The 27,413-nt window shown below is 42.7% G+C and overlaps 4 protein-coding genes across 10 annotated transcripts in view; 2 read left to right on the top strand and 2 right to left on the bottom strand.

The window, feature by feature from the left end:
• The window catches only part of ccser2a (coiled-coil serine-rich protein 2a), a 91,896-nt gene extending 78,449 nt beyond the window's left edge, over window positions 1-13,447 (bottom strand). The window contains exons 1-2 of the mRNA XM_054799061.1: window positions 12,947-13,447; window positions 9,724-9,861 (exon numbers count right to left, since the gene is read on the bottom strand). The gene's annotated coding sequence lies outside the window, so the exon portion shown is untranslated. The remainder of the gene's footprint in view (window positions 1-9,723; window positions 9,862-12,946) is intronic.
• On the top strand, window positions 9,617-17,400 carry ndnfl (neuron-derived neurotrophic factor, like). Of its 3 annotated transcripts, XM_054799071.1 has the most exons (5): window positions 10,169-10,272; window positions 10,376-10,581; window positions 12,908-13,114; window positions 13,922-14,043; window positions 15,053-17,400. In XM_054799071.1, exons 3-5 carry the CDS (start codon window positions 12,936-12,938, stop codon window positions 16,420-16,422), a joined length of 1,671 nt encoding a protein of 556 aa, XP_054655046.1. In that variant the 5' UTR covers window positions 10,169-10,272; window positions 10,376-10,581; window positions 12,908-12,935; the 3' UTR covers window positions 16,423-17,400. The 3 variants fall into 3 exon arrangements, with proteins under 3 accessions (XP_054655044.1, XP_054655045.1, XP_054655046.1); XM_054799069.1 differs by lacking the exons at window positions 10,169-10,272; window positions 10,376-10,581 and adding an exon at window positions 9,617-9,880; XM_054799070.1 differs by having other exon boundaries at window positions 10,160-10,581.
• On the bottom strand, window positions 14,309-27,338 carry fam149b1 (family with sequence similarity 149 member B1). 5 transcript variants are annotated; one of them, XM_054799068.1, is made up of 16 exons: window positions 26,906-27,338; window positions 26,402-26,528; window positions 25,972-26,116; window positions 25,046-25,194; window positions 24,840-24,968; window positions 24,624-24,770; window positions 24,388-24,563; window positions 24,182-24,312; window positions 23,254-23,316; window positions 22,825-22,916; window positions 22,536-22,760; window positions 21,960-22,083; window positions 21,766-21,891; window positions 21,612-21,693; window positions 21,110-21,253; window positions 14,309-21,021 (listed from the first exon to the last, which is right to left on the bottom strand). In XM_054799068.1, the coding sequence occupies exons 4-16, from the start codon at window positions 25,156-25,158 to the stop codon at window positions 20,939-20,941; spliced, it is 1,635 nt and encodes a 544-aa protein (XP_054655043.1). In that variant the 5' UTR covers window positions 25,159-25,194; window positions 25,972-26,116; window positions 26,402-26,528; window positions 26,906-27,338; the 3' UTR covers window positions 14,309-20,938. The 5 variants fall into 5 exon arrangements, 4 of the variants coding, with proteins under 4 accessions (XP_054655043.1, XP_054655040.1, XP_054655041.1 ...); XM_054799065.1 differs by having other exon boundaries at window positions 26,402-26,515; XR_008573695.1 differs by lacking the exon at window positions 21,612-21,693 and having other exon boundaries at window positions 26,402-26,515.
• On the top strand, window positions 18,787-20,526 carry dnajc9 (DnaJ (Hsp40) homolog, subfamily C, member 9). Its single transcript, XM_054799073.1, has 5 exons — window positions 18,787-19,146; window positions 19,574-19,714; window positions 19,792-20,046; window positions 20,116-20,202; window positions 20,283-20,526. The coding sequence occupies exons 1-5, from the start codon at window positions 18,973-18,975 to the stop codon at window positions 20,391-20,393; spliced, it is 768 nt and encodes a 255-aa protein (XP_054655048.1). The 5' UTR covers window positions 18,787-18,972; the 3' UTR covers window positions 20,394-20,526.
• Window positions 27,339-27,413: the final 75 nt, after the last annotated feature.

Below are 27,413 nucleotides of genomic sequence, written 5' to 3'. Positions count from 1 at the left end.
TATTACCAGGAAACGATTTACCGAGGTAAAATAATTGTTGGTCATTTGTGTCGTTTGCGTTAATTTATTAAAATAAGGCTGATGACATATGAAGAGTGGTATATTATTTATTTATTTATTTGATGTATTAAGATTAATTTATAAATGTAACAAGAGTAGGTCAGTTTTTTGTTTGTTTCTGTGTTTCAAGAGCAAGCAAGTAAAATACAGCAAAATGACGAGAAAAAACACTAAATGATTATAAAGTTGTATAAATTATTCGTCACATTGTCTGTAGGGATTATACACTGGGCAAGAAGGTGCTGCCCCCAGTGCTTTGGAGTGTGCACTGCACTGTTTCCGATGTATTTGGTTTTGTTTTGTTTTTGTACCAAATTCCTTTAAAATTCCATAAAACTAAAACAGGCTCCGTAGGTTAGTGAAGGCTGAAGAACAACGAAGCGAGGGATCTGTGTCCTTTCGTAATGTAACCCGAGTTTGCTGTTGTTTTGGACACCAGACACTCTTGCCGTGTCGAGCAACATGAGTCCACAATGTTAAAGACTGACTACTGTATAAGTGTTCTTGTCCCCTTTTGCGCTCGTTAACAGGGACGCTGGACACTACTCACAATGTCAATAAGCACTAAATTATTCAAAAAGAGGCTGAATGGAGGTGTAATTTAAGATCCTCTTGTTGGTTGTCCTAGTGTGTAACACAAGCAGCTAACTGCTTTCGATTATTCTTATTTTTAAACAAGGTTATTTTTTTGTTGGTGCGAGTTTGTAGCTGCTGTTTGTTAGTTAGCAGGATTACGGCAAAGAATACACGGACAATTTCTACAAAACTTGATGGAAGCGTCCAAAGATGGACCAATTCAATTTGGGGGCAAATTCAGATAAAAAGGCGGCTAGAGGACGTTATTTTGGGACTAATGTTTTTTTTTGTTTTTTTTAATTAAATAAATATACCTACTTACAATATACATATTATTTGGATTTAATTTTTACTATTATACGTTTCTATTTTAAATATATTTTATATTATCTTTATATTCATTTTATAATGTTAAAACTTGAAAAAAATTAATGTAATGCTTTTTTTTACAGGATCTTATACAGACTGAGCATTTATTTAATAGAATTTTATTATTTTATTTTATGCATTTTACACGCTCTCCTGTGTTTTTTTCTATTTCAGTTTATTTTACAAATGTATTGTAACTTCACCGTACAGCACTTTGGTGCTCTGTGGTTGTTTTAAGGTGCTTTTTAAATAAAGTTGGATGCCGCGGAATGGATTTAATAGTAATTTAAATTTAACATTTATATTTTTTTTTATGTTTTTTTTTTTTTTTTTTTTTTTTTACATTTGTTTAACATTTGTATCCCATGGATGGCTTTTTTTTAACTATTAAGGTGCTACATTTGAAAAGCAATGTTTGAGCCTTGGCAGAGGTCTCCGTGGTTTTTAATAACCATGCATGCTTGCCCATGCTTTACATGTGAGTGATGTAACTCCATCCATATGTCGTTTTCATCTGTGACACAACAAGGGTTAAAAATGTCACACAGAAACCAGGCAGCACCTCCCACCATGCTGTTCCCTCTCTGTGGGACAGCCATCCCTCCATCCGCCATGACAATCCTTCTTTCCTGTATTCTCCACCCTCCTCCTCCACCTACATCATCTTCAAGAGCTGTCTTCAGTCTGTATGATCACACCTCGAACATACCATCATGTCAACCCCCCCCCCCCCACACACACACACACACACACACACAGTGTCACAGTCTGCAGTGTCAAAGTCAAGCCATTCCCAGCAATGATAATGTTTATTACCCATGCTGCCCATGGCTTCACACAAATTGACGGCGTACCCTTCACAAGGGTGCAGCGAACGATGATGGCTGTTGTCTGTGTGCACGTGTTTATGTTCCTCCCTCCTGTGATGTGAAACGAAGTACTTGTGTCACCTGACCACTGCACATCGCTAGCACGTCATTCCCAGGCGTAATTCATGTGATTCCAGCACCCGATTTTTAACAGTGGAGGTCTAACTTGTGTCCAAAATGAGGATTCAACCGCCAAACTCAGCAGAGAAAGGACAGGGACAGACGACAGGAACATAGTCAAACAAAGCAACTAGAAAAAACTACTGCTGAGTTTAAGAATTATTTACACAACTGAATCCCTGCTCTGTAGGATTTTGTAGGGTTTTTTTGCACCCATCATGTTTTCTGCTGGATATGATGGGGCACTGCCTCACTTGCCCCTCAAGCCATATCACCACAGGTCCTTTTTTCCTTTTTTTACTACAAGCTGCCCTCAAACTATGATTCCATTTGTAGCGAGAGTTGTTTTTCAATCCTCAACCCCACGAAAAAAAAGAGTGCAACAAGGTTTCTGAAGCACCTTAGGGCTCGCACTGTCCCACTCAGCAGAGAAAGGACAGGGAGGTCCTGTGTGAAAAAGTCATTGACCCCCTAAACCTAATAACGGGTTGGGCCACCCTTAGCAGCAACAACTGCAATCAAGCGTTTGTGCTAACTTGCAATGAGTCTCTTACAGCACTGGGGAGGAATTTTGGCTCACTCATCTTTGCAGAATTGTTGTCATTCAGCCACATTGGAGGCTTTTCCAGCCTTCAGCGCCTTTTTAAGGTCATGCCACAGCATCTCAAGAGGATTCAGGTCAGGACTTTGACTAGGCCACTCCAAAGTCTTCACTGTGTTTTTCTTCAGCCATTCAGAGGTGGACTTGCTGGTGTGTTTTGGATCATTGTCCTGCTGCAGGACCCAAGTTGGTTTCAGCTTGAGGTCACCAACAGATGGCCGGACATTCTCCTTCAGCGGAATTCATGCTTCCATTTTATCATAGCAAGTCTTCCAGGTCCTGAAGCAGCAAAACAGCCCCAGACCATCACACTACCACCACCATATTTTACTGCTGATATTAAAATGTTTTTTTTTTCTGAAATGCGGCGTTACTTTTACGCCAGATGTAATGGGACACACACCTTCCAAAAAGTTCAACTTTTGTCTCGTCAGACCACAGATTATTTTCCCATAGGTCTTGGGGATCATCAAGATGTTTTGATGGCAAAATTGAGACGAGCCTTAATGTTGTCTTTGTTCAGTGGTGGTTTTGATCTTGGAACTCTGCCACGCAATCTGTTTTTGCCCAGTGTCTTTCTTAGGTGGAGTCATGAACACTGACCTTAACTGAGGCAAGTGAGGCCTGCAGTTCTTTGGATGTTGTTGGATGTTGGATGTTTGTCTTTTGTGACCTCTCAGATGAATTGTTGCTCCGCTCGTGGGGTCATTTTGGTTGGCCGGCCACTCCTGGGAAGGTTCACCACTGTTCCATGTTTGTGCCATTTGTGGATAATGGCTCTCACTGTAGGTTGCTTGAGTCCCAAAGTTTTAGAAATGGCTTTATAACATTTTCCAGACTGATAGATCTCAATAAATTTCAGTTAAGTTATGTTTTAGCAGGAGGGCAATCACTTTTTCCACACAGGGCCATGTCGTGTGTTTGGATTTATTTCTCCCTTAATGATAACAAAACTTCATTTAAAAAATGCATTTTGTGTTCAGTTGTGTTGTCATTGACTAATATTTAAATTTGTTTGATGATCTGAAACATTTCAGTGCGACAAACATGCAAAAAAAAAAGAATTCAGGATTTCACCGCTGCATGTATAAAGTCAACATGCCTTTTAATTAACACGCTGCGTTGAGGGTCATGTGACCGTATGCTGGAATGTCTAAGGCCTGATTTTGTCGTCTCTAAGCAAATTTTTTCATCCTGTTCCTTCGCTGTCACTGCAATTCCTGCAGCTTGATGATGTTGTAAAATACAGTCATTCATGAAAGATTCAATAGGCTGCTTGGTCTTTATTAGCTAGACTGATCCTGACATTTACAGACTCCATTAAATAATTCTGATGGTGTCATTAGGGTTAGCATCTCCCCAAGGGGACTTACACTAATTTGTGAGATTTGCAATCTGTTTAGTCATATCGCTATACAGTAACGATGGATTCCTATGGATTATGACACAATCTAATGAGATCTAATACAGGAGCTGCCTGCGTTTGACATTATGTCTTATTATTGTGGTTGTAGTATGCATCACTGCATCATACCGAGCACGGTTCCCAATATTTGTGGTTACCTTATTTGGCTAAAGTTAGAATGTGCAGAGAAGATTTTTCATCCAAAAGTCTATTTTAGGTCTTGAACATTAAAAAGTTTCCAAGCGCTCTCTGCTTTCATCATGGAACGCATTCACCGCTCACTCAGCTCTTCTATTCAGCAATATATCTTTGATTTATGCACTGTCTGTGCAACCGTGCATTCACATTGACAGGATCGCCTGGACACACACTGCCTTGCTAGGATTGTTCAATAAAGTCGCTGACATTTGTGCTACAGGGAGCAGATTCCCAATAAGGAATGCTGTAAATAAGCGGTTAAAACAGAGGAAAAAATTGATAGCAGCTTGTAAAGAACACTGAAGTGTATGAGGTACAAAGAGACGTGACCAGATAGAAGACACAGAGATAATAAAGATGGAAAGAATCCGAGGGGAAAGCCAGAAGCTGAGAGCGCTGAGTGAAACGTACAAAGTGTGTTTGTGAAAAGCTGGGGTTGTAAATGGGAGTAATGAATAAAAAATGGATCACAAATGAGAGGCAAGACAGGATGGAGGGGAAGGAGGAGAGAAAGGATGGCTGAGAGCGGACGAAAAAGCTACAAAAAAGAGCACAAGATGAATGTGCAGCTGTTTTTTTCCCCAACAGTTCTCTCTTATCAAACACAACCGAAACGATTCGGCATCGTCACAACTGAAATTCGACTTTAGGAGCAGCAACGTAGATCGTCAGAATGTTCACTTGTTGCTAGGCAGAATTCATGGGGGCAGAAGTCTGCAGTGCCCCGCGTAGCATAGAAAGGACAGGGAGAGTTGGCACAAACACAGCAAAAGACAGGCACACACATAAGAATAGCACAGACTCACGCATATTCACTCCTCTGACCGTGCCTCATCCTGGCGCCGTTTTTGTATCCTTGTTAAAATGGTGGATGGCGCCCTAAAGCCTAAAGTTAGCTTCTTCTTCTTCTATTGTTTATTGGTGGTTATCAAGCAACAACAAAGGTTGTTCATGCATACAAATACATATAATCCTGTCCTGTCAGTTCTCTTTCTGTTCAATAGAGTAAAATGGGCATATTTTAGACATAGCGTAGTTGCTACTGGTGATTAATCATGATGAATTAATTTTAAAAAACTGTGATTATTCAGATTAATTGGACACCCGTGCTTTAAGTCATTATAACGATAACCTGTTTACAAATGTTGCACAAACAGAGTGAACTATTGGTGAACTTTAGTTGGTCTTGCACAGGAAAAAACCAAGAGCAACTCATTAATTTGCTAATAATGAGTGACTAGCATTTAAACTGTACATTTTTATAGTCTTTTTTTCTCCCCAAGGGGCAAGTAAGCCTTTTCGTCATGTGAGAAATACAGTATACATCTATAGTCAAGACCACCCCTGTGGGACAGACATACCCCCTCCTCCTCTTCATCTTTGCTAATAGAATTCCTCTCCTCTCATTACTTCTGGGACAGCATCTCTTCCTTATACCACCCCCCCCAAAAAAGATGAGATGGATCGGCCTAATCCTGCTTTGCCTTACAAACGAGCCCCTCTTGTCACACCTCGTTGTGGCTGTACGGCGCCGCAGATGATGTATGGTGCCACCTACTCGCCACCCCCTTTAACCTTGTCACCGATGTCATCTGTGACACACGCACTCACACTCACACACGCACACACTTGGACCAGAGGGAGCAGATGGGCGCCTGCTGACGACACGTTGTTGCAAATAAAGATTCCTGTTAACCCTCTGTCAATCTCCTGCACGAGGAAGTGGCAGCATCTCTGATAGCCCAAAAGAGACCTCCACCCCACCCCACCCCTTGAAAGTGATATTTAATACATGCTAGTCCGCCATCCCTTTTCTCTGCATTATATATAGCTCGTAAGCACCCATCAATAATAGATGAAAAGGCTGCTTTTGCTGCAATTATGACAAGTGAGATTTAACATCACCGCCCTGCAGATAGATAGATAGCTAGACGACTGGATGTATGTCCATTAATTTTTGAACGGCCACACAAGCGAGGGGGTGGATCAAACAAAATATTCAGGCCGGTCATGAAGGAGAAAGAGAGAAGGAGAGGATCCACCACTTCATGGTCAAATGTGAGGGAGTATGATAAATTACATTAGGAAAAGGAACCATAAGGACCCTGAATGCATCGAGATACGAGACAGTAGAGCCATTTAAATGAACCAGCCCATCAGCCGAGACAAATAATGGTAACAGTAATGGGATATCATGAAATATAACCTTAAAAAGTAACTTAGAAAGCCATGTCACATACAATACAATACAATAAAATGAATGCATCACTATAAGGCAGTGAAACCATGTGTTGTCTACCAGCTAATCACACAATAAATATAATAATAAGAATGATTAATATAACAGAATATCATATAAATACATCCTTAAAAAGTCACATCTAGGGCCCTGAATGCATCACTATAAGGCAGTGAAACCATGTGTTGTCTACCAGCTAATTATACCGCACATTCAAATCGACGTATCATTATGTTGAATAATATTAGCTTTTATTATGAATAATAATTCAATTATATTATTCTTTTTATAAATGAATGTTTAATCAGAGTCATAGTGCCTTCGTGAGATACTGCAACTACTGTTAGTTATTGGAAGTACCGTCTGAGGACTATTTGAAATACTTGAAACCCCAAAATTTGAACTCTAGTCAGTCAGGGCATTATCTACCACCTTGAAGCGTTATTAACTTAAGTTACCAACTATAGTTTCTTGGCCAATAAAGAGTTTTAAAAAAACATGTAAGACACATTACTGTACATATACTTTGAATCCCTCCAAGGTTAATTAATCACCGTCCAATCTTCAAAAGCACCCCCTTCCTATCTTACGCTGCCAGACTGGCGACTGTCAGAACTCCTTAGCGGCTGCATTAAGCGGGCCAACAAGCGGAGAGCCAACCAGAGTGGAAAACTTTGAAGGCGGGTCCAGCCTCGCCGCAAAGGGCCCTCCATTAAAAAGCACTAAGGGCGGCCGGAGTGACACATTTATTCATAGCACTCGCCATTTCTTGGAGGTTCCACTTGAAAGGCAGAGGCAAGGAAGGACAGAAAATATTCCCCCTGGTGTGGGGCGTTGGGGGGATGGGGGTCCTCAATGGTGGAGTACCTGCTCAGGGATAGAATGGGGAGGTGCTTGTGGTGAGGGGTCAGCACACACTCCTATTTTCCTGATGATTCTAATTAAAAAGCTGAGGAGCGAGCGAAGCTCACCTTTTGTGTGCATATGAAGAGCCCCCACAATCCCCTGAGAGACACACTTGACCTATAGGCGGAGAACATACAGCTGCCAATATGGCCGCACCCTCGTATGGAGCCCACTTGCTGATAGACTTCCTGTTCCTCACCCTGCACATGACTGCAGCGTGTTCTCACAAGGAATTAGCCAGGAAAGTGAAGCATCTTAGTTCCACTCTCCTCCAACAATAAATCCATTTAAACAACAAAAAGCGAAGTATATTTTGACCAAATATTTTTAAATGATTCTTTATTACTATTTATCACAATTTACAAATTATTAGTATATTTTGACTAAATATTTTTAAATGATTCTTTATTACTATTTGTCACAATTACGTATATTAATTATAATATTCAATATTTTTTATATTGATTATAGTATATTTTTTAAATATTACATTGTGGGAGTAATAGGCAGGCCAATCGTTTTTAAATATTTGCAAAGCAGTGGTCCACATATTTTTATTGGGTGGTTAAGTGTTTTTTTGTCTATAAAAGTGTGAAGAAAAACTGAAACATTTCATTCATCTATCATTATTTAACGAGTCATTGCTTAGTGCAGGGGTGTCCAAACTTTTTCCAGGGTGGACCACATTGAAAGGATGCAAGGGCCACTTTGATATTTTGCAAAGCAACACATGTCGACACGCTAAGAAGTTAAATATAAAACATAAAAATATTTTTAAAAAAGACAACTCGTTTCTCATATTACAACTTTTCAAAAAGAAGGTAATTTTTCTTTAATATTTCAAATCACTACTAAAATGAGATTATTTTTCCTCATAATATTATTAATTCATTCACCTAAAATTCCAGCTGTTTTTTTTTTATTTCTGATGTTTTTTTTGCTATTTATGCTATGCTAACTATTTCAACTTTTTTCATGTAAATGTTCTTCTCATAATTATGACACTATTCTCAGAATATTTTGACTTTATTCTCATGACATTATAACTTTTTCCACAACCTAATCTCCCAAAAATTATTTTATTTTCTTTTGTTTGTAATATTACGACTTAAAAAAAAAAAAAGTAATATTTCAACTGCTACCAAATTTCCTCATAAAACTGCTACGTTATTCTTGTAAAAGTCCGACTTTTTCTGGTTGGATTACAACTTTTTTCTCTTAATATTTTGACTTTGTTCTTGTAAACTTACTGCTGATTTTTCAATTTTTGCTGTCGTTGCTTTTGCTTTCTTTTTAAACTATATTTTTAGAATGCACCATGGGCCAATAAAAAAAACCAGCAACGGGCCACAAATGACCGCCGGGCCGCATTTTGGACACCCCTGGCTTAGTCTATATCCTGTATTTATTTATATACATTATACAATGTTTAGGTGACTTTTTTTTTACTTATTTTATTTTTATTATATTATATTATTATTATTATTTATTATGTATTATTGCACTACAAATTTGACGTGATCTGTATTTATTTATTAATTTTTTTATTAATTTTTTTTATTTCTCATGTTTTGCCTTGGTTGTTTTATTTTGGGATTAAGCAATTAAGGTTATGAAATGAATAAAGTATCTATTATTCATTATATTCATTATATATTATTAATTTATTTACATTGTTTCATTTACTTTACTTATGTATTAATTGATCTTTAACCTCTTCATTTATTTTCTGCTTATTAACCCACAAAGTGACCGGTATTTGCTGAGACTGAGAAGGGCAGGATTAAATGAGCTCTGCTTCTTACTACTCCTTTTCAGACATGTAAACATGTGATGCAGTTCACTGGAAGTTTGTTCCAAGCATGTTGGACATAAACTCAACCATTACCATTACCTCTGCCGCGTAAAAGTGAAGGTGGTGGACTTGACTCCTATTTTAAAGTTTGGAAATTCCCCACTACGGACCTTTTCATTAGTTTAAAGTCACCACACACACACACACACACCCCCCCCCCCCCCCCACACACACACACACATATACACATTGGCATAAAATCCATGAAGTGTCTGATGGGCTTTTTCTTTGCATTTAAACATGTTCAATTAGAGGCGGGCCGTGATTAAGCAGGTGATAAGCGGCCCACAAAGTCACCTCTAAACAACACGCCGCCTGCAGCAGCAGCCTGCCTGCTTTTTTAATACATACAGATGTTATCACATAGCGAGCTGGATGAAGAGAATTAACTTCCTCCTGCATCCAATGACCTCATCATCATCACTCACACACACAACCAGGAGGTAAACACACAAGAGAAGGGAGCAAGGAGGGAGGGGCTTGGAGGCGGGCCTGATGACATTGACGTTTAACAGCAGGACAAACCTCCACGTGTGTGAGAAGAGAAGAAGAAACGGTCGCTCCTCCTCTCCTCACTCTCATCCACTCCTCCTCCTCTTCTTCTTCTTCTTGTTCTTCTTCTTCTTCTTCCATCCCTTACTTGATGCCATCCCAGTGAAGCGCCTGCACGGCGGAGGAGACGGTAAGACATGTGTTGGTGTTATTGAACTTGTTGGGCTTGTTTTTGCATGCGTGCATGCTGTGTTTGACCTCGTGCAAAGAAAGTGATCGCCGTGCTTTGTGACGCCACAATGAGAACAACATCAAGTTGCATGGCACCCATCACCTTGTCAACCGTCCTCTTTGGGGACGCTATCAAACACCCCCCACCCCCCATCCCTCCTAGTGCAACTTAATCCCTCCCTGCCCACAAATAACAGAAGGCAGATGGTCCCGGCAGAGAGGAGATAGAAGAATACAACGTGTGAACGGATACCACACGGCTCCCAACCTGTCTGTCCCTCTGGCTTCCATCTCCGCACAGGAATAAAAAAGAGAAGGGACAAAAGATATCTTTCATTCTAAAAAGAAGTGGTGAGCTGCAGCCTTTTAAGTGTATGTATTTATAGAGGCCGCTGGTTAACTTCACTAAGCTCCCGCCCTTCCTTTTTTTTTTTTTTGCCTTATGAAAATTCAGCTGCTGAGGAACCAAATGCATATTTTAGCAGCGGCTGCGATTTGGAGAAACACATCACATAATGTGTATGAAGATGTGTGTGAGGGCATCAGTCAGTTATCCTGAAACCCTGGAAGAGAGGCCCTGGAAAAGTCACCCATTCCACCCCAACAAGCGCTCCTGCCGTACAGACCATCTTGGATCGTTGACCAGCGTTTTTGCAGCAGGTCTTTATCAACAGCAAAGGGATCCAGTCATATCAAAAATATTTGACTGGAGTTTTCTACAGGTCTAGGTCCTTAAAAACAGCAGAGCACTCCCATCATAATGTGGATCTTTCACCCTCAGTTTTGCAGTACGTTCTTAAAAACAGCAGAGTGCTTTAACGAGCATTATTTCAATTGAGTCCTAAAAACAGCACTGCGCTCCTGCCAAGTAGATGATCTTTGACTAGCATTTTTGCAGTAGATTCTTAAAAACAGCAGAGTGCTCCTATAACTACCATTTTTGCAAATGATTCCTAAAAACAGCATGGAGATGATCTTTGACCAGCATTTCTGCAATAGATTCTTAAAAACAGCACTGCGCTCCTGCCATGTAGATGGTCTTTGACTCACTTTTTTGCAGTACATTTCTTAAAAAAGGCAGAGTGCTCCTATAACTACCATTTTGCAATTTCTTCCTAAAAACAGCACTGCACACCTGCAATGTAGATGATTGCATTCTTGCATTTTTGCAGTATATTCTTAAAAACAGCAGACTGCTCCTGTCATAATATGGATCTTTGACCCGCATTTTGGCCGTACATTTTTAAAAACAGCAGAGTGCTCCTTTGACTAGCATTATTTCAATTGAGTCCTAAAAACAGCATTGCGCTCCTGCCATGTATGACCTTTGACTAGCATTTTTCCAGGAGACTAAGAACAGCAGAGTGCCTCTAAGACTAGCATTTTTTGCAGTTGATTCCTAAAAACAGCACTGTGGTCCTGCCATGTAGACACTTAAAACCTGCCAAGCACTCCTGCTGTATAGAGGGTTCTTAACTAGGGTTTCTTTGTGTCAAAAAAATGTCAGCTTCCCAAAAACCGCCGTGAAAATATCATACACAAATACTTTTGTCCACAGAGACACTTGTAAAAGCTGACAAATTTTGCTGCATGCTTTGAATGGGAAAACGTAGCACCCTCTGGTGGACAAATATATAAATACGAAATGTACAGCCAATAGCTCAAATTGAAAGGTTAACCCAAAGGCTTGCATTACTTTACGTTAAGACAGAAGCAGGATCAAAAATGGCACTCTCAATGGAACATTTTTTGCCGTGAGTTGCATATATGTCCGTTTTTGTGCAGCGCTGCCGTTTAAGGCTAACTGAAGCAACAATTCTAAAATGTTTCAAAAATGAATAGGCTCTGGCAAATTTCACCCAAGCCAAACTGAATGGCACAAAAAGTCCCGAGGACGTCTTAAGGGTTTTAAAAACAGCAAACTACTCCAATGTTTTTCTTATTCTTTCTGATTTTTTCCTTCCCCTCTAATTACTCCAGAATCCAACATCCCTCCAGTTTCCCTCCCTGCCGCACGTCTGTCACTTAAAGCTTCACGGCTCAGTGAGAGAATAATGAGCCGCCGCCTCTTTTTGTGCCACTTTGTAGCTCCGGTTTTGGATGTGGCTCGGCAAGAGCGTCCCGCAAGACTTAGATGTGTCGTGTCTGTGTAGCCGCCTCCGTTGTTCCACCGTGATCCACAGGGGCATCTAACATCTTGTTAGAGGAATACGCTCGTGTGTGTGTGTGTGTGTGTGTTTGCCAAGACGGTGTCACTTTGAACAAATGTGGCCTCTCTGGGGAGGCAAAAGTACACGCAGACCTGTAATCATGCAGTCTGTTAGTGTGCTACCAAGGCTGCATACACCTACACGGGACGTAAATAGACAGGAAGAATGGAAGAGAAACTTATTTTAGAGTCATATAGCGATGCACAGCCCATGTGACTTTTACTAACTCTTTCACACAAACAATATGGTGTCTTTGTGTCCCACTGGTGGAATGCATTGCAGTCGTAACCCAGCCAAGGCGGGTTACCAATCAAGCCAATCAAACGTGTGAGAAGCGAGTGTCGGGTGATAAACTTTACACCCCTGTCCCGGCTGCCACTGTGGGACACACTTTCACACAGACACTGTTCCGCCTCTGTTACTGCTCTCATGTGACTTTCAGCGACCGACATTTTTGCAGCAGATTCGGTGAGGTAAAAATGGGAAGACATGGCGGAGCTTTGCATTGACGTTATATACAAAGTAAGTCCAGCACCTGGTCTACAAGGTATGACCGCCACCCACTACAGATGGCCATCAGTGTGACTTCCAGCTGATAAAATGTCCACTGACAACCACTTCAACTAAAAATAGACATGAAGGCGTAATGTCCCTCTCAACCACACCTCACACTGTGAAAAGTGCTGCAAGTGTCACACACTCGCACACGTGTGCGGTGGTAGTGTAAGTGGTGGTGGGAAAGTGACAGATGACCTTTGCCTCGCGTCTTTCCACAGGTGAGGCAATAACCAACGTGCGAGAAAGATGGCACTCACGTCCCTGTCCGGGTGTTTGGTGACAGTTCTGGTGCTGTTCTGGAGTGCGTCGTGGCCCCCGGTCCATTCGGCCTCAGCGCCGGAGAATGAGGTGCCCCTGCGGCCCACCACGTGGTTACCAGAGGGGAAGATCGCCACCGTGACTCTACCTAAAGGACGAACACGCAGGTAGTCAACACAACAATCAGTGGGATTATGTTTGCTCTTATCATACATTCATTAGATTGTTATATTTCAAACACATTTTTGTCTGCTCTTAATTTAACCTTTTATGGCTAATTGATTAGGAGTGGAAAAGTAGGGTTGTGTATTTCACATGCTGGATATTGGAAAAGCATTACAATGAATCCAATTCACTCGATTTCTGCAGCACATTTTAGAAACAGTTTCCAAAGTGCTGCACTAAACTATAAAGCAATGAATAATAAAATGTCAAGGCTTGAATGAATACAACAAAAACTAGTTAATCAAATAAAAACAATACATTTAAAACAACAACAAATAACAAAATAAAGAAAAAGGCACCGAGGACCACACATTCACGACAAGTTAAAAAACATAATAATGTACCGGTATTTATTTATCTATTATATTATTTACATCTACAATGTAAATACAATGAGTTAAAAAAAAGAGTACATTTTTAACTTCAATAAAACAAAATAATTCTAACAATAATTAATTTTTGAAAATCAACATTTAGAATGAACTTGAACTGTTTTATTATTATTATTATTACTATTATCAGTTGTTGTTTTGTTATATTATTACAATTATTATATCTAATTATGTAGCCCACTTTCAGATAAGGAACCATTGGGTAACGTAATACCCCTGAACGACTCCCTTTCATACCACCACTTGTTGCTAGGCAGAATTCATAGGGCTCAATGCTCAGCTCAGCTCAGCTTAACTCATGCTAGCCTGTAACTGTTTGAGTGTTTTTTTGCAGTAGTGTTGTCCCTTCCTCCACAGGCTGTACTTCACGCTGCGGAAAACCCCCACCATGTCTTTGATCGTCAGCCCATGTGACTCAGCCATCGAGTGGACCTTGGTGGCCCGCACCCTGAAGAACAAACCCCTCAAGAGTCTTGAGTGTGAGTGGGCCCCCGACGCCAAATTAACATGCACTTTAAAGCAACAATATGTAGGGCCATGGATAACCCACTGTAGTGGGGTAGTGTGCATCGTGGACCAGCCAGGACGCCGCTTGTGTTAGTATTAGCACCGATGCTAAGAGTCCCATCCACAAGTTGGCTGGAAAAAGCTTGTCCACATGGTGGAGAAGTGACGTTATAAAATGACGCATTAATCATTCAGTTTCCGTTGGTCCCCGTCGGACCCGAGCTGAATTATTCACTTTGATTCTGTAACGTTTCATTTGCGGAGTGGTTTCTCCTCGCCTGCAAAAAGAGAAAGATGAAGACGACTGGTTTATTTGTTCAATTATTTGCAGATTTTCCCTCTGTAGAAAAACTGGGTTTGTGTTCAATATCCATCACTGGATGCGTGCTGCGCAAATGTAGGACTGAAATAACAAGATATTACTAATAAAAATTATTATTTGCACTTTGCACAATTCAACATGCCCAAAAGGAGTAGGAAGAAGAGCTTTTTTAATCCAACCTCCAGCCATTACTGATACGTCTGTTAACTTCCTGTGTTTGACATAAAAAATAAAGCAAAATAAAATAAAATAACAAATGAATACGATGGTATTTTTCACTAAATTGGTGCTGTTGTTGTTGCTTGGTAGGTTAAACACAATGGCTTATACAGATAAAACTTCTTATTTGAGAATGTCTGTGATCCATTTAGGAAAACATTTTAACCACATTTAGGACACGCATTAAAATCATTGGATATCTTAAATTCCAACCTTATTGGAGTACATTTTAAGATTTATTTTTAACATTACATTTTTTTTTCATTATTATCGTTATATTTAATTTTCACAATATAAAATCACATCTATTGATATTTTCTGTAGAATGACAATATGGTCACATGCCCACTAACAAGCTAAAGTCCAGTTTTGTTAGATAAGAAAACACCTTTGTGTTTAAATCTATCTTAAAAACTATTCCTGTCCTCCTTTCTTGATAGGGAGCTCCAAAAAGAGCATGCCTGAGGTGTGGTGGAGGGGTCCTGGGACCGAGGAGAGAATACACAGCTTTTCTGGCAACATTGTGGACACCTATAGCGGCCCTGCATCCCCCCTTGCGTCCGTCTACATCCTGAGGCTGCGCTCCAAACAGCAAAGCAGCAGAGCCACGGTATACCTTCACCAAGGCCCGGGGATATCGGGGGCCTTCCCTCAGGTCCCGGCTGACCCTCGAGTTCACACGCTCGGAGTGGGGATGACCAGCGTCACCCTCAGCTGGGCTCCCAGTGCCTCGCTGACAGGCCTCCCTCAGAAGAGTTACGAATACTGCGTCCTGGTCAACTCTGAACGCAACTTCCCCAGCCTTTGTGCAGCTCGAGAGAGTGCCAGGAAGGAGGAAGTTAAAAAGAGGATGGAGAAGAAGACGAGGGTGATGGCGTGGCCCATCCTGAAGGAATGGTGGTGGGAGCAGTGGGAGGGGGACTCGGAAACGGACGCTGATCTCCAGTGCGTGTGTCGGGGGACAGAGAGCGTCTGCACTGTCTCCGAGCTCCTGCCCGACACCCAGTATTACTTTGACGTTTTCATGATGGACCGGGTGAACGGCACCAGTGCGGCCTACAAGGGGACCGCTGCTCGGACGCACGAGGAAGCACGGCCGTCCATCACCACGTTGACTGAGGGCGAGCTGAGGTGGGTCACCTTCCAAGACAGAGGCTCCACTTCAGAGCAGTTCTTCAGCTTCCGTCCACACGGCGTGCAGCAGAACGGCCTGCTTACCCTGCAGAGCTGTGGCGGGGGTGACAAAGTCAAGGTCACCGTCTCCAGTAAAGGTGTTGTTCTGACTTCTCAGGCCGTGGGGAAGGATTTGGTGCAGATTTGGCTGCAAGGAAGCCCAGTTTATGTCATCCACTTGCAAAGGCAAGGAACCACCACTGCTAATTTACCAGCGGGGCTGACAGCTTCTGTGAAAATGCAGACCTCTTCAGCATACCACCGCAGAGGCGTCCCGTCCTTGCCGTCCACCTTGCAGGTAAAATCCTTCAACCGCTTGCGTGGGTGCAACAGCATCACGCTGGCTTGGATGGGCACTGAGGAGAGGAGCCTCTACTGTGTGTACAGGCGAAAGTTAGGCCGTCCTGAAGGGGACACCTTAACTGCTCCATGTCTGGGCCCGGAGTCCCGCTCCGATACGGAGAGGGTCCTCTGCAAGTATTTCCAGGAGCTGAATCCGAGGCGGGCAGTCACGACAGCTGTGATCGGTAGCCTTGAGCCGGGGACCACTTATGTGTTTGATGTCTACTTAATGAGACGCTGGGGAATCCCTATCAAGTACGCCAGCAAGACGGTCAAGACCAGGAAGGAATGCTGAAATGCTGCCCCCTATTGGAGGGTTATGGAATACACGCCGTAAAGACAGAACACGAGAACGAAGTCATTTGACTGTTGTCTACCTTGTAGGAGCAATGGTTGGACTCTTACATGAGAGGAGGATGATCTGCACACCAGCAAACGTTCACAATATTTACAACAGGATGCTCATTGTTGCTTTTCATCGTCGATCACGATAACGACACGGCACTGGTCCAAGTGCTCATTTTGGTGCGTGGGTACAAAAGGACAGATGAGGTTTGTGAAGTCAGAGCAAAAACAAAACCAACAGCGACTGTGTGCCAAATATGCAACAGAAACAGATGGGGCAATAATAATTGGATGACATCTGAGACATTGGAGGGGAGTGGGGAGGGGGTTGTGGTGTATATTTCCGGTGCTGCGTATTGTACAGACGCAGGTGGGTGCAATCTAGAGATGCTTAGTTCAAAGTGTGTATCTTTGTGTTCTGCTTTTGCATGAAGCAGGAAGAAAAAAAATACTTGTGGCTATAGCCTCAAAATTGTCTTTGATGTATTCTTGTGCTGCTTCAAACGCACCAATAAATACTGGGGTATCTCTTCTATGTTCTTGAGAATACTGTACAAACTAAACAAAAGACATGCACTTCCATGTTATATTATAAATAAAAGCATTTCGGTAATTTATAAGCAAACTAGACAGAATCTCTCATGCCGTAATTTGTAACTGTGCCCCCTAGTGGCTGTTAGCGGAATTTAAGGATGTGTTTTCTGATTGGATGCCTTGTAATGATATACCTGCACACTACCGGGAAATGTCATCCTTGACACAACATTGTTTTTCTGTCCATTATCTCACATTGGTACTTTTTTCACACAAACACTCAGAAATTCTGGAATGGGTAGGTGCGGCCAAGAAAAAAAATAACTCACCCGTTATAGAGGAGATGCATATTTTGTTTTTTGTTTCCATTGACAAATTATGAATGCTGGAGAGGGCTGTTTTGACAAAAATAAATGTCAATTATTAATAATCATGGTGTGCAGTTTCGTAGGTCTACTACAAAAGTGCAGACTGAAAAAATACATTAGTCATCCCTCGTTTGTAGTGATTAATTGGTTCCAGACCGCCGCACGGTGACCTGGTGGTTAGCATGTTGGCCACACTGTCAGGAGATCAGGAAGATCAGGGTTTGAATCTTCGTTGGGCATTTCTGTGTGGAGCTTGCATGTTCTCTCTGTGCGTGTGTGGGTTTTCTCCGGTTGCTCCGGTTTCCTCCCACATTCCAAAAAACATGCATGTTAGGTTAACTGGCAATTCAAAATTGTCCATAGGTATGAATGTGAGAGTGAATGGTTGTTTGTCTATATGTGCCCTGCGGTTGGCTGGTGACCAGACCAGGGTGTGACTTCGAAGTCAGCTGGGATAGGCCCCAGCATACCCCCGATCCTAGTGAGGATAAGCGGCATAGAAGATGGATGGATGGTTCTAGACCTGACAGTGATAATTAAATTTCCGCAATATAGGACTCCATGTTGATAAATGGAATATTTTCATACTGAAGAAAACGTCTTTATGACTTTCTAAATATGTTTTTTAACATTATTAGAGCCATGTAAACATGAAATAACACCCCTATAGTCACCACTACACTATTAGTCATTGTTTACAACAGGTTGCACAACTATTGCTTCAGGGACTCTCGACGTCCGCGAGCTAGCGAGCTAACCAGTTAGCCTTAAACTTAGTTCTTCTAAACTTAAGAAAGGGTTTCAACGGGAAAAACAAGACACAAACTTACCACTTCCACACGGAATGAGAGGAGAACCTTTTTTCACTCTGCATCCATGGCTGGCTACATGGAGTGCAAGGTAGGTAATGTAATAGGGTTAGGTTGGATGGATGGATTTCTCATCTACGTACCATTACTGCTGCATAGTGGCCAGAATACTACACATCACTTGCATTACAATAACTGTTTGATTAATAAGAGCCTATAGACTACCAGAAACAACAATAATTTATTGATCAATGATTGAGTTAAAAAGGTGATATAATGAGGGCGCGATAATCGAACTGCGAGATTGCAAGGGATGACTGTATTCACCTAGAATTTAAGGAACATTGGCCAACATTTTAATTAAAGGTTTCATGCACACAAACAAGTGTGATTTAAAATATAAACCTCTTTAGTGGACATAAATTCATTGGTTACAACATTATTAGCATATAGGAGGTCCCATAGTTGTAAAAAAATCAATTATAGAAGAAAAATAATTTCCTTTCTATGACGTATTATTATCCATAACAATCCGTCACACCAAGGTCTGTCGCGACCATATGACGTTAAAATCGCTCTAGCCAATAGGATATTACGTATGACTATTACGTTAGTACGTTTGCGACCGTGCAGATCTGTGTGATATGCCAGCGCGCCAAAAGTGTCCAAACAAAAGCAAGAGGTAAAAGAAGGTCGTGCGTAAATGTAAAGAAGGAAAGGTTTAGAATAACAAATATTAGACATCGTAGGGTAATTTCTGAGAGGGGGGCTACACGAATCGTCGGCAGGATGGGTTTGCTCGACCGGTGTCAGCAGCTGTTCAAGGCGGCGAGCCTGTACGAGGTGCTTGGCATCAATAAAGAGGCGACCGAGGCAGAGATACGGAGAAGCTACTACAAAGTGTCGCTAAAAGTCCATCCAGACCGGGCCCCAGAAGACCCGCTGGCTACTGAGAAATTCCAGGTAACCGCTCTCTAAGCTACACGTACTAGCGAGTGTCATAGCGAAAACACAATAGCTGTCTTTTTCGCTCGCTCTTGTCTCGGCTAATTTTAGATGTGTGCCGCTGAGAGTCTAAGGCAAGGTTGTTTATGGCTCAACCTGATCAATGAACTGGCTGCATCCGTCAGTGCGGGGTGTTTTTAATTTGTTGGCTGTATAACACACAAAGGGGCAGGCTTGAGAAACACCGAGCACTTAATTAGGTTCACCCGCACAATCGCATCAGTATTACTGCAGAGAGGCACGTATTCATATAGGAATAAGCTTGTGATTGTATATAATGCTTTAAGTTTACTCTGTTTACTTGAATGCATCACAATATATCCACATAACTGCAACTGATGGACTGAAAAACTAATTCACCTTTTTTTTTTTTCCTCTGGTACAGGTCTTAGGAAAGTTGTACGCGGTGCTGAGTGACAAGGAGCAGAGGGCTGTTTATGACGAGCAGGGGGTGGTGGACGAAGAGTCGGATGCCCTTAGTCAGGACCGCTGCTGGGAAGACTACTGGAGGCTACTATTCCCGAAGGTGAGTTTTGAAACATGTCATGGATGTTGGGCCTTTGAACAGAGACGGCACAACAACCTCATCTGTCGGTCACCTAGATCACCCTGCAGGACATCCTTGATTTTGAGAAGCAATACAAGGGCTCTGACGAGGAGAGGCAGGACTTACTCCAGCTGTACATGCAGCACGAGGGTGACATGGACGCTATCATGACCTCAGCTCTCTGCAGCTCCCAGGAAGACGAACCCAGGCTGGGCGACATCATCCGGACCGCCATCCAGAGCGGGGAGGTCTCAGAGTTCCCTGCCTTCGCTAAGGAGAGCGATAAGAAGAAGAGAGCTCGGAGAAAGAGGGTGAGAGGCACTTGAACAAACATAGGAATTTGTGTTCAATTTCCTGAATAATGTGACTTTCTCCTCCAGGCTGACAGAGAGCGACAAGAAGCAGAGGAGATGCAGAAAGAGATGGGGCTCGGTCAGGAGGACGACAGTCTGGCGATGATGATCAAGGTACCATTTAGTGTTTACTGTGCATGTTTAGTTTGGTTGCTTTTCTCTATCTCAACCCTCAATTTGTTGTTGTTTTGCAGCAAAGACACAAGTCCAGGGAGCAGAACTTTAATAGTTTCCTGTCCGATCTGGAGGCAAAGTACTCCAAAAAAAGTGGAAAATCCCAAAAAGCACAAAGAGGAAAGAAGTGAGGTGTGGACCGAAAAAAAAAAAAAGTTAAGCCCCTTTATTTTCATTGTTTTATCGTTATAATGTTCTTGTAATAAAATGTAATTGCACTTTTTTGTTAGTGCCATCATAGAACAATAAAGTTAAATATTCTTGTGCATGATTTGCATTTTTCCACATTTTTGCACCTTTAACTGTCAGTTAAATGCAAATTAAGAGGGAATAACAGGACTGAATTTATACCAAATCCACTTAGAGCTGCCACCTATAAATGTGTTGAGTTGTGTTTTTAGAAAATACAGTACTAAAAGTTAGGTTTTAATCCCCGTCCTGCTTTGTCACAGTTGAAGAACAGTTGTCACATTCACACAGTCAAATAAGCACACCTCTTGCAGATCCGAGTGTTCCTGTTTTGTTTTGGCAGCCGCAAAAGCCGATTTAAAATACAAAAATAGACCTTTTATGAAACACTTTTTCTGTAAAATAACAAAAAAGAAAATGGTGGGCACTACACTGCTGTATATAAAGAAGAATGGCTAAAGTGCATGGAGACTTGGAAAGCCACCTGCTACAGTCCAGGTCTGCTGAGTCTGGATGAGAAGCCACCTCGGCTGTGAGCGCGAGATGGGACAGACACGGGCACCAGAGCAGCTATGGGACAGCAGGGGGGGCAGGGAAATCATTTGAATTTGCTCGTGGACAGAACAGTTGTGTGGCTTGGCTGTGTCTGCCAACTAACCTGGGGGCGGGGTGTTGAGGTCAGGCTCCTCTTCCTCATCCCTGATTGGCCAGTGGCCCAAGGGTTGGTGGTGGGAGAACGAGTCTAGGAAAGATGAGCTAGCGATGCCGAGGCTGACGCCGGTCACACCGATCCCAAGGGAGTCTGGTGGAGCCAGCAGAGGGCGTTACCAATGTCTTAAGAAAGCTATGTGAGCTGTTAATTGTTAGTGGGCTGGATTATGTACAAAAGTACAATTTTCTGCAAAATATAGTGGAGGGGTGTGGTATGGGTCCATGAAAAACCCAACCGCTTTTGAAAGAGGGGCATTTTTGGACATTTTCCTTAATTTCTCTGTGGATAATTCATGAATCCTATAACTAAATTCAGGCCGATGCAGGAGGTGGGTGTATCATTTTGTGTACAGTAAACTCAAACAGGGATTGTTTGGCCTTGGTCTGTGATACCTTTTTCCATCTTCAGTGTGTGAAGCTTCACAGTAAAGTTGAGTCAAATCGCTCACCCGTGGCAATAGAGGCTCTGCCAGGCCTCCCCTGGCCGATGTTGTCCAGCACCGTGAAGGACCGCCGGTAAGGAGTGTCTGACTGGGGGGGGGGGCATCACCACTCAAACACACTACAACTTCTGTAACATGTCCATACTAGGTGACAACTTACCCGGTATGTGTGCGTGGTGTTGGGGCGTGAGAACATCTCCAGTGGATAAAAACGATCCCTTGGGATTGAACTAGCAACCTCGTCGTTTATAGCGCTGTGGGCCCGGCTGGATGGGCCTTTTTGGCGCTGGAAAGGTTCCACAATTCTTAACAGTTTCTGTCAGGCGGTTTTGAACTTTGAAGTTGTGCAGTCACCTGAGCAGCTTTAGACTGCTGCCCCGACGGGGACAGCTCCGTGTCTCCGGCACCGATGGGCGGCAGGAGCGTGTTCCTGCTCAGCGCAAACAGTGGAGACATCAGCCGGTCGCTGGCTGTGGGTCTTTTGGAGGAAGACACACACTTTTAATAGAATGCATTCTTTCATGCATAAGGAAGAAACAAAACTACGGGTTGCTCTATTTCTAAAGAGTTTTTCGTAAATGTACTTAAAGGAACAACAATTGACACGTTTCTGAGCTGTTTTTCCACCGAGTTTGGTTTCTACACTTGCACTACTGGCATCATTCCCCCAATTTTCAAATAATCCTTGATAGAAATGTGCGACTAGATTTCAGGGTTTGCACACAAGACAAGAAAGTGAAATAACAAACGTTACCTTTCCATTTGGAGTTCATTATGAGTTCATCTGCTACATGTCAAACTTCTACCACTCTTATTCTACACTGCAGCACCAAAAGGCACAAGCTTTAAAAAAAAAAAGTCTACTTTAAAAGACCACAGAGTGAAATCCATGCGAGGTGTGTGCGTGTCTGTCTGTGTGTCCCAACTCACAGCCGTGTCCCCCGAATGACCTCATCCATGGATCCCACTGTGCTGGACTGACTGAGGCTGGGAGCCAGAGGCTGCAGCGTGCGGGGCGGAAGGTTTCTGCGGCGTGCCGACTGAGGCGGGCGGGTCAGCGACGACGAACTTTGCTCCAGAACCCGGCGAGTACGAGGCTTGCTGACAGGCGACAGGCTGGAGCCTGGTCTCAAGGGAGCACGCTCCTCCGGCTCCCTGTGGAGAGAATGAAGAGTGTGGGTGAAGGAAGAATGAGCGGGTTTTAGAAGTGCGTCCTTACTGGGTTCTGTCCAGCACGGCCAGGTTCCTCTGCTGCAGTGGGATGCTGTGGATCATGATGAGGTCGTTGAGGTTGTGCTGGGCCTTTCCTGCCTGGTGTGAGAGAGAACAAGTGATGTGGAAGGCAGATTACACCCACATGCTTTATTGTAAGAAGGCAGGGGGCCCTGCGGTTAGTTCTTTTATAAGGTGAACTTGTCAAGAGTTAATTAGCATGCAGCAGGCGCCATAATCTGCAAGGCGACTAACATAAAAACATTCACAAGACTTATAAAAAGGCAAACAAAATAAGACTGCAGCTCATTTACCAACTGTGTGTTAAAGGACAGGCACAAGCACATTCGGTCTACAACTAATGCAGGAGGAGCTGAGATGGAGGACAATGAGCGCAAGGCGCCATCTTGGCTCAGAGCGAGGCAATTTTACATACATTGGGCGGCCTTTTCTGCCTTTTGGATTTCCGTCGGGACTTGTGCTTTGAGTCCCTTGACCTCTTTAAGCGAGTGAGCAGTGGAGAGGAGGAGAGACGGTAATAGGACAACATAAGAAAGAAGGGATGAAGAAGACAGCGTCAGGGTGAAGGGGTACAGATGGATGAGGGAAGGAAGGAAAAAAGGGAAACAAGTTAACGAATTTGAGGGTGCTGACAGAACAAAAGTGAAGATCAGTCTGGACTCTGTGGTAACTTTATACACTCGTCAACCTACCACTTCACAGAGGCGCGCGCTGTAAAAAAGCAGGCTTCACATCTTAAAATGATAGCATTAAAGCTACAGGCACACAAAAGGGTGTGTTCTCAGTAGGGGTTATTAAAAGCACTTTTAAACTGTCGAAATTCCAGCATCAAGGCCAGATTTTGACCAACACAATTCTAATACGCTATTGTGGGACCTCTGAGACTTATGATAAAAAAAAACTATAATATTGGAAGTAATCTTTATGTGACCTTCTCTTAAGATATGGAAAAACATTAATACAAATTGCTCACATATTGTGTGTGAATGATGAAATACACTGTCATCGAATCAAAATGCCAAAGAATAAGTGAAATGATGACCATAAAGCTGCCTTAGCACTACGGTGTATCATAGCCATCTTCAGATTACGTGCAAACATGTCCCCTAAAGGCCCCTATGAGCAATGCTATTCTGTCTGTGATCTCTCCTTTGACCTTGGTGCAGAACAAGATGGACGATTTGGGTGTGTGAGTGCCAAATAAGGCATATTCTTTCATCTGTAATTGAGATTTAATTTGAGAAATGCCACTGTATAATAGCATTAGTGTAAACACCATTCACATCATTTCAAAGTGTGGAAATTGGACTCTATTGCTTGAGTCAGTCCACTAACTAACTAACCTGGAACTGCAGACTGGTGGCAAGCATAGGCAGGTGCGGCGCTCTGCCCTGCCCAAGCTTGGGCAGCATGGTGGGCAGTGTGGAGAGCGTAACCGGCGAAGGACACACGTTGCCAGAGGGCCTTTCATCATCTGACAATCACACAATGTGAAACAATCCGGTTAGAGTAGCCAAATCAAATGATGAAGGACGCTGGGTGGGCGTACTTGTGGCGTGGCACTCCCATTGGCGCTGGACCAGCTCCCTCATGCACCCCACAAGCTGCTTCCACACGTCATCAAACAAATGGTCGAGGACTGCCTGACGGCGACACTTGTATGGCGAGACGGGAGGCATGCAGCGGTGTCTGAGGGACAGCTCCGAGTACTTCAACTCGTCCTCCCTGTGCGGGACAAAGAAGGTTGCGCTTTAGCTTTAAAAGACAAGTGTGCAGCTAACTCACAGGCTGATGCTGTCAAAGGCCAGGTACTCCTCCATGTGACCCTCTGACTCGATCACTCTGGGCCTGTCGTTGCAGTCCCTTGGGGAGCCGTCTAGATCGGCCAAGCTGGACTTGAGCAGCGCTGCACTGTGGCCTTTCACGTTCAGCCTTCAAGACACAGAAACAAGAGTACACGATAATGTTGATGAGCGCATGACATGGCAACAGGAAACTCACTCTGTGCCGCTGTCTTCTTTCTCCATTGACTTGTGGGATGCTGATGGGATGCTACTGCTGACTGCCCCTGATGTCTTGTACCACTGGAAGCCCTCGTCACTGGGGCACAGTAGCTGGGTCCCCAGGATCCTAAGTCACAGTAAAATATTCCTTTAAAAAATATATATATATATAAAAAGGTAATATCGGCTCAATGGGTGACAAACCGAAGATGGGGAAAGCGCTCGGCCCACTGCTGACACTCGTCCTGCAGTCCCGGCAATATCCCTGTGCCGCTGCCTTTACCCTCATACAGCTCCTTGTCAATCTCCTCAAACATTTGCTGCACTTGTCGCGACGCTGCGTTGTCAAACTCCTGAGGAAATTAAGCGAAGGAAGCCCGTTGTTCCACCCACCAAAGAAAGGGGTGATTTGTTTGACGGCAGTTTATGATATATTAATATGGATTTTACTTTTCAACGTGCAGTTATCCTTCCAAAGATATTCTGGTTGCATTGTGGTGATATCATTAAAATATAATATAATATAATATAAATATAATATAATTAAAATATTATAAATATATATATATATATATATTACTGGTTAGGTTTAGGGAAATATCGTACTGATGGAATAAAAAAAAATTAAAGAAACAAGGTAAAATCTTGTATGACGGGAACAAATATTACTTATTTTTATCAAATCTCATCACTTGAACAGAAAAGCTAAGTGTATGCAGGGTCAGGATCCAAACACATCGGAGCAATTTAAAAATGAACAAAGAAACGGTGCCACAAGGACATGCGCTAAGACATGTACGATAGCGTTGGGCTGGGATGCTGTTAAGTTTCTTTCCACTGTGAGTTTTGTTTCTCAGAAGCAGCCGGAGGAAGTCAAAGATAAATACAATTTTGAGTCCTTTTGAAAAAAGTCTAGGGGACTAACTGTGTCAACAAACCATACCCAGCGGGCCCAAGCCTTGTGAATACAGAGCAGTAAGGAGACAAACAAAGAAGCTAACACTCTCCGGCACTGTCTTTGTTATAAATTTCTGTCTGCAGGCTATGGACATTTGTAGTTTTTTTTTTTTTTTTTTTAATAAGACATCAACGCATAACTGTCAATCACTAAAATTGCATGGCTGTCTTACATCGTAGCCCCAGGAGAAGACAGAGCTCCTCTCGGTGGAGATGCCCGTGCCCGTGGAGCTGTGTATGCCCGACCAGGACCGGCTGGAGGCCACCGAGATGACCGTGGGACAGTCGGAATGGCTGGAGGCACGGGATGTCTCGGAACTAAGCACACATAAGAAATATTTTAAGCTAATGTCCATACAAGACCACACCAAATGTATAAACAAGGTGCACTTGATGACACAATCAAAAACACTGTGCAAGAGAGCATTTCAAGATTTCAACAGGCTGTCTCCATTATTCATTCTTTTAGTTGCACATCTGAAGGAGGCAACATGATATCAATAAATCCGCTGCATCCTATTTCAAGAAGCTACAATTCACAGGTGTTGTTTGAGTCCCCGTACAGGGAGTGAGTCAGTCCGTGGAAAAAGACACATTATGTACCTCCTATGGATGGCGGTGGCTTCCTCCACATCTTGGAGGGAGCACTGAGGGTTTTGGATGTCTGCTTCCTCCGGGAGAGGGTGGTGGTTGAAGCTGCTGTGAGACAAGCCACGACTGCACAAACACACTTTAATGATCACAAGCTAATTTAAAATAATACTAACAATAATCACTCTTTAGTGAGGTGCTTTTCATGTAATGATGCACAATAATATTATAAATTCATCTGGTAATTATGCTGTGATGGAACAAAGTCATTGTTGTTATGATAAGCCACTGATACAGATACGCCTGCACCGTAATGAGATGTCATACAAGACCTGCATCTGAAATGTGTCATTTTAAAAGGTTATTATGCTTTGGTTGTAGTTGGCAGTGGTGTGGAACTGCAACAAGGCTGACATATGTCTATAATATTATCCCCTCACTATATCTTCATATAATAAAGTAGTGCAGGTGTCCCTAATGGCGTCTTACAACATGAGTCATTTGCTTCGTACTCACATTTCTAACTTGTGCGACACAGGTCTCCTGTTGTACCGTGAAATCATTCTCCTTCCCTCCGTCTTTTTAAAGGCTTAAGCCCTTCCCGTCTCGCCTTCTCGCCTCCGCATTTGAACTCACAAATAACAGTAGAACAACAACGACATTTCCTTCAGCCCCACATATGTTGCTAACGCTATGTAGCAGCTACGTACTAAAGGTTAGCTAACATGTACCCTAGCAGAGGCATAGTTACTTTCTGACAACACACTTCCTAGCACAGCTACATCTAAATAATACCACTCGTCGAGACTGTCATTTTTTCAGTCGGTTTAGACATTAAAACGCTAAGGTTGGCTTAACTTTCTTGTATTGAGCGGCTATGACACTAGCGCTAGCACCAACAACAACAACAAGGCTGTCATGGTTACTTACACTGCCTCTCACCGACGCGGCATCTTGGGAAAGTGATTCCATTGAATAGCACTTTACAGTTCAAGTCAATGGTAGTTTAACTACAGTTCCCAGC

This window comes from Dunckerocampus dactyliophorus, chromosome 14 (assembly GCF_027744805.1).
Source record: "Dunckerocampus dactyliophorus isolate RoL2022-P2 chromosome 14, RoL_Ddac_1.1, whole genome shotgun sequence".
Classification (NCBI taxonomy): Eukaryota; Metazoa; Chordata; class Actinopteri; order Syngnathiformes; family Syngnathidae; genus Dunckerocampus; species Dunckerocampus dactyliophorus.
This window is presented reverse-complemented; position numbering and strand designations above follow the sequence as displayed.

Coding starts and splice junctions, on each gene's coding strand:
- fam149b1 (XM_054799065.1), bottom strand. CDS start 26,952: ATGATTTCACGGTACAACAGGAGACCTGTGTCGCACAAGTTAGAAAT. Junction 26,117..26,401: donor GCCACCGCCATCCATAGGAG/GTACATAATGTG, acceptor ATGTGTGCTTAG/TTCCGAGACATCCCGTGCCT. Junction 21,694..21,765: donor ACACCACGCACACATACCGG/GTAAGTTGTCAC, acceptor CCCCCCCCCCAG/TCAGACACTCCTTACCGGCG.
- dnajc9 (XM_054799073.1), top strand. CDS start 18,973: ATGGGTTTGCTCGACCGGTGTCAGCAGCTGTTCAAGGCGGCGAGCCTG. Junction 19,147..19,573: donor TGGCTACTGAGAAATTCCAG/GTAACCGCTCTC, acceptor CCTCTGGTACAG/GTCTTAGGAAAGTTGTACGC. Junction 20,203..20,282: donor GTCTGGCGATGATGATCAAG/GTACCATTTAGT, acceptor GTTGTTTTGCAG/CAAAGACACAAGTCCAGGGA.
- ndnfl (XM_054799069.1), top strand. CDS start 12,936: ATGGCACTCACGTCCCTGTCCGGGTGTTTGGTGACAGTTCTGGTGCTG. Junction 13,115..13,921: donor CCTAAAGGACGAACACGCAG/GTAGTCAACACA, acceptor CTTCCTCCACAG/GCTGTACTTCACGCTGCGGA. Junction 14,044..15,052: donor ACCCCTCAAGAGTCTTGAGT/GTGAGTGGGCCC, acceptor CTTTCTTGATAG/GGAGCTCCAAAAAGAGCATG.